The 8479-nt window shown below is 50.7% G+C and overlaps 3 protein-coding genes and 1 non-coding gene across 4 annotated transcripts; 3 read left to right on the forward strand and 1 right to left on the reverse strand.

Annotated features, from left to right (window-relative positions):
• Positions 1-788: 788 nt before the first annotated feature.
• BDW74DRAFT_160974 (putative MFS transporter) lies at positions 789-2833 on the forward strand. Its single transcript, XM_073725721.1, has 5 exons — positions 789-920; positions 975-1364; positions 1437-2131; positions 2197-2361; positions 2421-2833. The coding sequence occupies exons 1-5, from the start codon at positions 816-818 to the stop codon at positions 2557-2559; spliced, it is 1494 nt and encodes a 497-aa protein (XP_073579731.1). The 5' UTR covers positions 789-815; the 3' UTR covers positions 2560-2833.
• Positions 2834-3198: 365 nt separating this feature from the next.
• On the forward strand, positions 3199-3319 carry BDW74DRAFT_t186. Its single transcript has one exon. It is a non-coding gene; the product is annotated as a tRNA-Thr (tRNA).
• A 1365-nt stretch (positions 3320-4684) lies between these two features.
• BDW74DRAFT_182338 (ankyrin repeat-containing domain protein) lies at positions 4685-5606 on the reverse strand (the record flags this gene model as incomplete). Its single annotated transcript, XM_073730231.1, has 2 exons — positions 4685-5222; positions 5308-5606. 2 exons carry the CDS (start codon positions 5604-5606, stop codon positions 4685-4687), a joined length of 837 nt encoding a protein of 278 aa, XP_073579732.1.
• A 1392-nt stretch (positions 5607-6998) lies between these two features.
• BDW74DRAFT_182339 (uncharacterized protein) lies at positions 6999-8159 on the forward strand (the record flags this gene model as incomplete). The annotated part of the gene is made up of 2 exons (XM_073730232.1): positions 6999-7371; positions 7444-8159. 2 exons carry the CDS (start codon positions 6999-7001, stop codon positions 8157-8159), a joined length of 1089 nt encoding a protein of 362 aa, XP_073579733.1.
• Between the last annotated feature and the right edge of the window lie 320 nt (positions 8160-8479).

Below are 8479 nucleotides of genomic sequence, written 5' to 3' on the forward strand. Positions count from 1 at the left end.
GTATTTTCCTACCAAAAGAAGCGAAAGCTTGTAGCGTCCAGACAAGGCTTCATGCAGATAAGCACGACCCAAGCCTCTTGGCTGGTCCACTGGGTCTTGGTGTGCTAGTAGAGACTGGGCCAGTCCTGTAGAGCCAAGTTGGGCATTTCCTCAGTATGGTGGTGATCGTCGGCCATAGTCCAACCAGCCCCTGTTGTCTCCAATCTCTCCATATTGCCTGCAGCTCCACGGTCGCATCCGGCGCGTCACCTCAACGAGTTGAGGCCACGATTAAAGCTATTTGAGGTCGGGTGCTGCCGTTATGCTCCAGTACTCCGGATTAGGATGGAAGTGGACCGCGTCAGATCTCGATCTCGGGATCGGAATTGAAATTGGAATTGGGTTTGACTTCCTACCTTGCAAAAAATTAGCACGACTCCAAGAATCCTGAGAACGGAGATTGAAAGGGCTTCGGTTACCCCTCATGAAGGGAATTGGTGGCTGAGCGGCACAGCAGCGGGCTAACCAGGGCATGCGACAAGCGTCACATCGAGATCGCATTTGACTGGTCGCAGTTGCGTCCGCGTCAGCCACCCCAATTATCGCAGCAGATGCATGAATGGTTGGTTGACGGCAGAGGTTGCTAGTCTGCCGTTCCGTTCTTTGTCCGCAAGGGTTGTTTGGGAAAAGGAAAGGGGAGACGCACCCAAGGGCGACCCCTGCTAGCGACTCACGTGCTCCTCTCCTCCTGCCTGCCCAACACTGTCCATCGCACCTTCCTCCCCTTTACTGTCGTCTGTCAATGACCACCTGCCTGTTCCGTTTCTTCCTCAACCATGTCAGCAGAGGCTGCAGGAGAACTCGCTCCGGTCCCAGCACTCGACAGTAGCAGCAACAAGCCCGGCGATAAGAATGCTACCCCGACTCAGGACCCCAACCTGGTACGCACCCGTGGCAGTCTTATAATCAGCCTTGACTGACTTTCGCTGCAAAAGGTCTCTTGGGATGGTCCCAATGACCCGGAATTCCCCAAGAACTGGTCTAAATATCGGAAATGGACCTCGATCATCCCCATGTCGCTCTTCAACTTCCTCTCCTCCATGAGTTCGGCCACCATGGCCCCGGCATTGACGAGCATCCACAATGATCTTGGCTTCTCTTCGACCTACCTCAGCATCTTGTCTTTAACGATTTTCTTGCTGGGGTCCGCATTCATCCCACTCCTTACCGCACCACTTTCCGAGGTCTTTGGCAGGTCTCTTGTGCTGCAGTCCATGAACCTACTCTATATCCTGTTCAACACCCTCTGTGGTGCTGCCAGCACGCCAAACCAGCTCATCGTCTTCCGGTTCTTGGCTGGGATTGGAGGCGCAGGTCCCTTTGCAGTAAGTCTGCTGACAACCTACCAATGACCTTGCTGTTCCACGGGTCAGGAAGCTGATATCTCACTGGATTAGATTGGAAGTGGAATCAATGCCGACCTGTTCAAGCCGCATGAGCGAGGCCAGGCGATCGCTCTTTTTACCTTGGCTCCGTTGCTTGGAATAATTGTTGGCCCGATTGTTGGAGGGTTTCTCGTTCAGTACGTCAGCTGGCGATGGTGCTTCTATGTGGTCTCGATCGTGGGAGGGGCCACCCAGCTCCTGGGCCTCCCTTTCTTCCGTGAAACCTATGCTCCTGTTTTGCTACAGCGACGCTGCAAGAAGCTGAAGAAGAGTACCCAAAACCCTGCTCTCTATACTGAGCATGACAGTATCTCCCTGCCACAGTTGCTCCGGATGAGTCTTACTCGACCCTTTAAACTTCTCGGCACGCAACCTGTCGTTCAGGTGTGGAGTTTATACTGTGCTTTCCTCTGGGGAATACTGTACCTTCTCATTGCGACTTTCCCCGACGTTTGGACTGTCACGTATGGTGAATCAATCTCCATTGGCTCTCTCAACTACGTCTCCTTATTTATTGGAATGGGTGTCGCCTCACAGCTGGGGACCCGCTTAGCCGATAAAATTTACAGGAGATTGTCAGCAAAGAATAGCGGCCGAGGGCTCCCTGAGCATCGACTTCCTGTTCTTGTTGTTGGCGCTATCCTGGTGCCTGTAGGGCTATTCTGGTATGGATGGAGCGCCCGGCCAAGTGTTCATTGGATTATGCCGTGAGTTTTATTTACTCCTGTTTGCTGTGCACCTCCTTCAGAAAATCTCATCAAAGTCATTACAGGAACATTGGAGCAGCTATATACAGTGCTGGCACACTGGTCGAGGTACTTTGCGTTACGGGCTATATCATCGACACGTATCAGAAATATGCCGCCAGCGCCATGGCGGCTATCTTCGTGCTACGAAGCATCCTGGCTGTTGTTTTACCACTTGCCGCTCCCAGTTTGTACGGCGCCGCAGTCCCCTTCTTATTGGTAATACTGAAGCTAACGGAATGTTCTATAGATATGCTAACTTGGGGTTTGGCTGGGGAAATACCCTGCTTGGCTTAGTTTCCATTTTTATCGGCATCCCAGCTCCGATCCTACTGTGGTACTACGGGCCCGCCTTACGGAGACAGAGTCCATATGCCAGAGATGACTGAGGCGCTATGGCGCATGTTGGTACCCTATGCTTATTTGATTCTCGATCAAGTCAAGACCAGGACCTTGTACGGGTTAATACTCATTGATTTCCTAGTTAGCACGTTTTACTTACTCTGCATGGTTGGTATCCATGGAGGACTAATGCTACTGCTTGGTTGAGATAACGCTGTGAGGCCGGCATCTCAATAATATACATGATCGCTGTAGCTTATTTTGCCAAGAAGGCTGTATATATCACAGGTGATTCTAATGTACAATACATGCAGTGGCGAAATAGTAATGCTGAACCATGACTATGTCTTGGTGCGTACGTTGTGTGCTACGTATAGATATGGGTATGGCGGAGACGCAGGGTTAGGTAGAGATATAACCGCTGGCCAGAGAACCCGAGTTCAAGGTGAAGCCTTTGAAGAGGTACGGATGACCAGGAAGCTGACCCAATATATGTATTATCATAATTATCACCAGAACATAGAGATACTTAGCCTTATGTCTCATGGTAATTTTTGGTTTTGTGGTAGTACTCCCCCGCGGCTGGAGGGATTGGACCAAAACTCAGGAGACCCGATCTTTTAGCCTTTTGTTTTTATTTTGTTGGCATTGATAAACTACCTTTCTTGCAAGATAAGCATAAAGCAGCCCTGATAGCTCAGTGGTAGAGCGCACCACTCGTATATGATGGCTTGGTTATCATTTATCGATTCTTGTTTGAATCTTACGGTTATGGTGAGGTCCTTGGTTCAATCCCGAGTTGGGGCATTTTTTTCTCACCTTACTTAACCAAAGTTAAATGTAAGATTTTAACCCCATGATTTTCTTTATAGCCAGGTTTTAAATACTGTAGCTTACTTTTAATACTTTGCTGTGATAGGGCCATTAGCCTTGTTCATAGTGCGTCGGGTAGGTAGGTTCCCAGGCACATAGATAGGTGTCGCAACTACCATAGCAAGTAGCGTTATATTGCGGAATTCGCTTATAACAGAGTAAAGTACGAACAATGAGGACAATAAATAGCGATGAAAATATCTAGGTAGGTAGCCAAGCAACAAAACAATCGGGGCACAGAACAACAGTGATAACCTACGGCAGAGGCGAGATTCTACTTCCAATCTACTTCTCGTTCTCAGGCAAGTAGTCCACCGGCATATCCTGCCCCGTTCACCGATCAAAGAACGCATACTTGCCCCCCGTCTTCCCCGGAATCGGTTCAACCTCCACCCAGATCCGGCCCTCCTCCACCCCCGTCTAGCTTAGGGTTAGGTAGGTATCAACCGCCGAATAAAGGGTAAAACCAAGGGATGTTGTCGGTTAAGGATTTGGAACCAATAATTACAATTTATGGGTATGCACTACTCGAGCTACTCCGGATAAGGCAGGTGCTAGGGCTGTGGTCTCCACTTGTAGCTGAGGCTAGTCAGCTGGGGTGGGTATGATTCATGGATCTATGCATGTTGCTACCAGTAGAAAACCATGGTAATCTATCTACGTAGTAGGTATAAGCCTCGATAATGTCCTGATTATTCGATCTTCAATACACCGTCTAGCCTTCTTCAATATAGGTACCAGAGACTTACCTGAGCGAATGTACCTTTCACCTTCCCAGTAGCCCGACATTGTCATTACACAGTGGTTATTGTCCGAGAGGAATGGCCTACAACTCTCGAGAATATCCTAAGGTTGACGGTAGATATGGATGACAGGTACTCTTGACATACTAGGTGGACTACGTACCATACGTCCATGGTAATATTCAATCGAGGAACTTTCGATATCGATATGGTAACCAGCGATGCCATCAAAGTAACCACCAAAGCAGTATTGAGATATCTCATAGAGCGCAAACAAACGGAACTTCTTAAGTTTCAGAACGATTCCGCATTTCATATTGCAACCGCCTAACCTACATACTTACTAAGTGCCGTGTTCGGCCCCTCTAGATGCCCGACGTTCAGACATATAAGCATCATTCAATGGCCCGATCCTCAAGGGACGCCGCAGCCTTCAACATCTCCACAATATCAACACGCCCCTTACCCTTCCGCAACACTCAACGCACTCCCCCTAGCAGTCTTTCCAACCCGCCTAGACGCAACCAACAACTCCACAACCTCCTTATACCTCGCATCATTCCTCCCACCACCACCAAAGTGGCCGAAAGCCCTCAAACACACCCGCATTACCAAACAGCTGCCAGACCAACCTGGCAACAGGCTTCAACTCCCTCACAGCAAGAACCAACGGCGTGTCCCCGCGGCCATCCACCACATTCCCATCAACCCCATCAACACCCAACTCAAGCAGCCGCCGTACAACGCCCACCCTCCCCCTCCCCGCAGCGCCATGCAGCGCCGTCCGCCCGCCCATATCACACAGATGCGGGTCCACCAGACCCCGCCGCGCAAGCGCAAGGAAGAGATCAGCGGACTCCTCGCTCCGCGCCCTGGCCGCATACATCAGCGGAGTGGAACGCGAGTCCCCCTCCACGGGGTCGGGGTCCGCGCCGAGAGACACTAAGTGTCGCACCAGGTCCGCCCGGTCGCGCATCGCGGCGCGGTGGAGGGCCGTGGCGCCCGTCTCGGCTTTCGCGTTGACGTTTACAAGGCCTTTTCGCGCAAGGTCAAGGAAGAGCTCCGCCGTCGCTGTGGATGTTGATGAGGCAGTGCTACCGGCAACGAGCATCAGCGGCCTCTGGCCGTGGCTATCGCGGGCGTCGGGGTCTACGCCCGCTGTTTCAGGAGAATTCGTACGATAGCGTGGTGCCCTGCCTGTGCGGCGGCGTGGAGGGGCGTTTTGCGGCGGTCCATTTGGACTTGGGAGTTTGCGCCGGCGTGGAGGGCGAGGGTGCATTGGTGGGGGTTGGAGGGTTGGACTGCGTGGATGAGGAGCTGGTCGAGTTTGTGCAGGGCGTTTTTGCGGGTTGTGAGAAGGGGGTCTGTGATAGGAAGAAGTGGCTGTTTGTTCGGGCGAATGAGGCGAGGTCTGCGGGGGATGCGATGTGGGATGCTATTTTAGCAATGATATCGTCTGGGAGGGCGTGAAGGGGCATTATCTAGATAGATTGTTCTATGTAGATCAACGTCAACATCGAAGATGTCGCGGGGAATTTGAGGGAAAAGGGACAGAAGTACAGTGATCCTTGGAACTTTAAACGACAGACGAACAGATTTCTAAACTAAGGGCTTTTGCATCAAGCGAAGCCATCTAGCTAGTTGAACTAGCTGTGCTAGCAGAACGATAAAAACTGAATCGACAATCAATGGTTCATTAGGAGTGGATCTCTGTTCCAGGGTCCGGACAGGGCTGGGTGGAACCCGCTATTGCTCTCTGGGTATAGGTGGAATTATTTGGAAGCACCTTGATCTTCTAGATTTGGAGACTTTATATTAATGGATGTCCAGACAGACAGTACTCTGACAATTTGAATCACAGGCGCTAATGAGGCGCCTAAGAGTAGGAGAATCTCTGAGCATTTTCAGTTGCATGTTGCAGGTCAAATCAAGGAGCAAAGTACAACCTACCAGGGCTACTTTTCTATTTGGGACGAGACAAAACAGATACATCAAGAAGCAGGATTTAGGCAGTACAAGCACGCCAGAATCTTAGGAGAAGGTTCTGTACGAGTCGTAAAGTGAGCGTACAGTGGGTGCCACAATGCTTAAGTTGTAGCCCTAACCCAGCAGCCCTAGGAAGGTACTATCCAGTTTGCAAGGCAAATAATGGGCTACCGCTTTATACCAAACTCACATCATTTGCAGGTATTCTGTGGCAGCCTCGATAGCAAGCCTCGCTTTGCCAAGTGCGGCTGGAGTGAGTCCGGTAGATAAGTGTCTACTAACCTAGGTAGGTTACTATGGTGCCACCTGATATCATACCTACATTGACTTCCCAGGGCATGCTCTTGGCGAGGTAAGAGCAGGCTGCAGCGCCTTGCTTACGCCCAGCCGCTAATGCAGGGTGCTTATCCTCCGGAGCATCTTCACGCTAGCTTCTGCTAGTTAATGCCTCCACAATGCTTTATGTCGATCATGTATACCAAGACCGGTCATGCTCTAGGTTCTATCTCTGGCACTCTGCAGGGGTAACTCCGAGGTTGCTTAGTGACAACTCTTCCGAGTGACGACGTAATTGCAGCAGCTTGCTTACGCATGGATCCGTTTTATACAAGGCTGCAGCGTAAATGTCCAGCGGACTTAACCATATCGCCGTAATTGCTTCAACGTTGCGATTATTCTCTTGCTTGGCAGTGACAATGTCACCTCACTCCTGCTTTTGCTTGATAGAATCCGGGCATGGTACTTGATGTCGACACGCGTTCTTTCTTGGCGAGCACAAGTATAAGAAACAGCTTGAATACATTTATCTCATAACCATCTCCCAAAGTCCCTACCGACTCAGCTCTTCCCCAACCAAACAACTCTTTGATCAATTCAACCCCAAAATGTCCCTAACGATGCGCGCCGTCGCTCAATTCGGCACCCCCTTCAACGTCTCTGTCATCGATAGACCAATACCCACAATCCTCAATGCCACCGACGTGATTGTACGCATGAACGCCTCCGCCATTTGCGGCAGCGACCTGCACAGTTACCGCACTTCGTCTGGATCCGAAGAACACCCCTACCTCTATGGCCACGAGGGGATCGGACATGTCGTTGAGGTCGGAGAGTCTGTCCAGTTCCTCTCTGTTGGCGATTACGTCGTTATACCGGATAACTTTGATAACGGCCATTTTACGCTCGAGCCCGATGCGTATGCGCCGGAGTTGGGCTCGGGGGGTGTAGAGGGGAGTGGGGCGCTGCCGGGGTTGCAGGGTGAGTACTCCATACCAAATATGTCCTAATTGCCCTGTTCCAATGAGGTTAGCTAATAGATAATGTGGCTAGCCGAATACGCCCGCATCCCCTTCGCCGACAACTCGCTGATCCCGGTGCCAGTAACAGACACCACAAACACCACAACCCTAATCGACTACCTCTTCGCCTCCGACATCTTCGCCACAGCCTGGAGCGGCGTCACCTGGTCCGGCTTCGAAGCAGGCGACTCCGTCGCAGTTTTCGGCGCCGGCCCCGTCGGTCTACTAGCCGCATACTCAGCCCTGTTACGGGGCGCATCACGAGTCTACAGCGTCGACCGCGTGGCCGACCGTCTCGCCCTCGCTTCATCCATCGGCGCAATCCCCATAAACTTCGAGGACTCCGACCCCGTGCAGCAAATCCTCGCCCTCGAACCTACCGGCGTCCGCCGCGGCGTCGAAGCAGTCGGCTACGAAGCCGTTGACTCCTCGGGCGCGGTGGACCCCGGAATCACAGTGCGCCAGTTGATTAACGTTACGGCTGCTCGTGGCGGAATCGGTGTCGTCGGCCTCTTTTCGTCCGGGCAGGCGGATATCGACTATGGCGCGGCGTACGCGAAGAAGGTTTCTGTTAACGGGGGCATTGTGCTCCCTTTGCAGGTGGCGAGCGAGATTGTGCCGCTTATCAACAGCGGCCAGGTGCATCCGGGTTTCATTGTCAGTAGTGTGATTGGAATTGAGGAGGCGCCGGAGTATTTTGGACGGTTTGAGAGGGCGGAGGAGAGCAAGGTTGTTATCAGCTTTTGAGAAGGGGAGGGGAGGAGAGTTTAGCAAAACATACCAAACCCGATATAATAATTCCAGAGTTTTAAACCCACCTAATTCTCTACTAACTTTACTAAATTTATTATTATCATTACCTAAATTATTTAGATTAAAGCTATATTTAATATAGAATTAATTAAAATACCCCTTAAACACGCTAGTCTTCCTAGAATATAAAATTAGCTACCCAGGTAAAAAATATATTATTTTTGATAATTTTTTAGTATATAATTATTCCTTATATCTCTTCTTTATCCCCCCTAATTAAAAAAGGTAATTATAATATATTTCTTGTAAAATAA

The sequence above is a fragment of the Aspergillus multicolor genome, assembly GCF_047715735.1.
Source record: "Aspergillus multicolor strain CBS 133.54 unplaced genomic scaffold BDW74scaffold_34, whole genome shotgun sequence".
NCBI classification, from domain to species: domain Eukaryota; kingdom Fungi; phylum Ascomycota; class Eurotiomycetes; order Eurotiales; family Aspergillaceae; genus Aspergillus; species Aspergillus multicolor.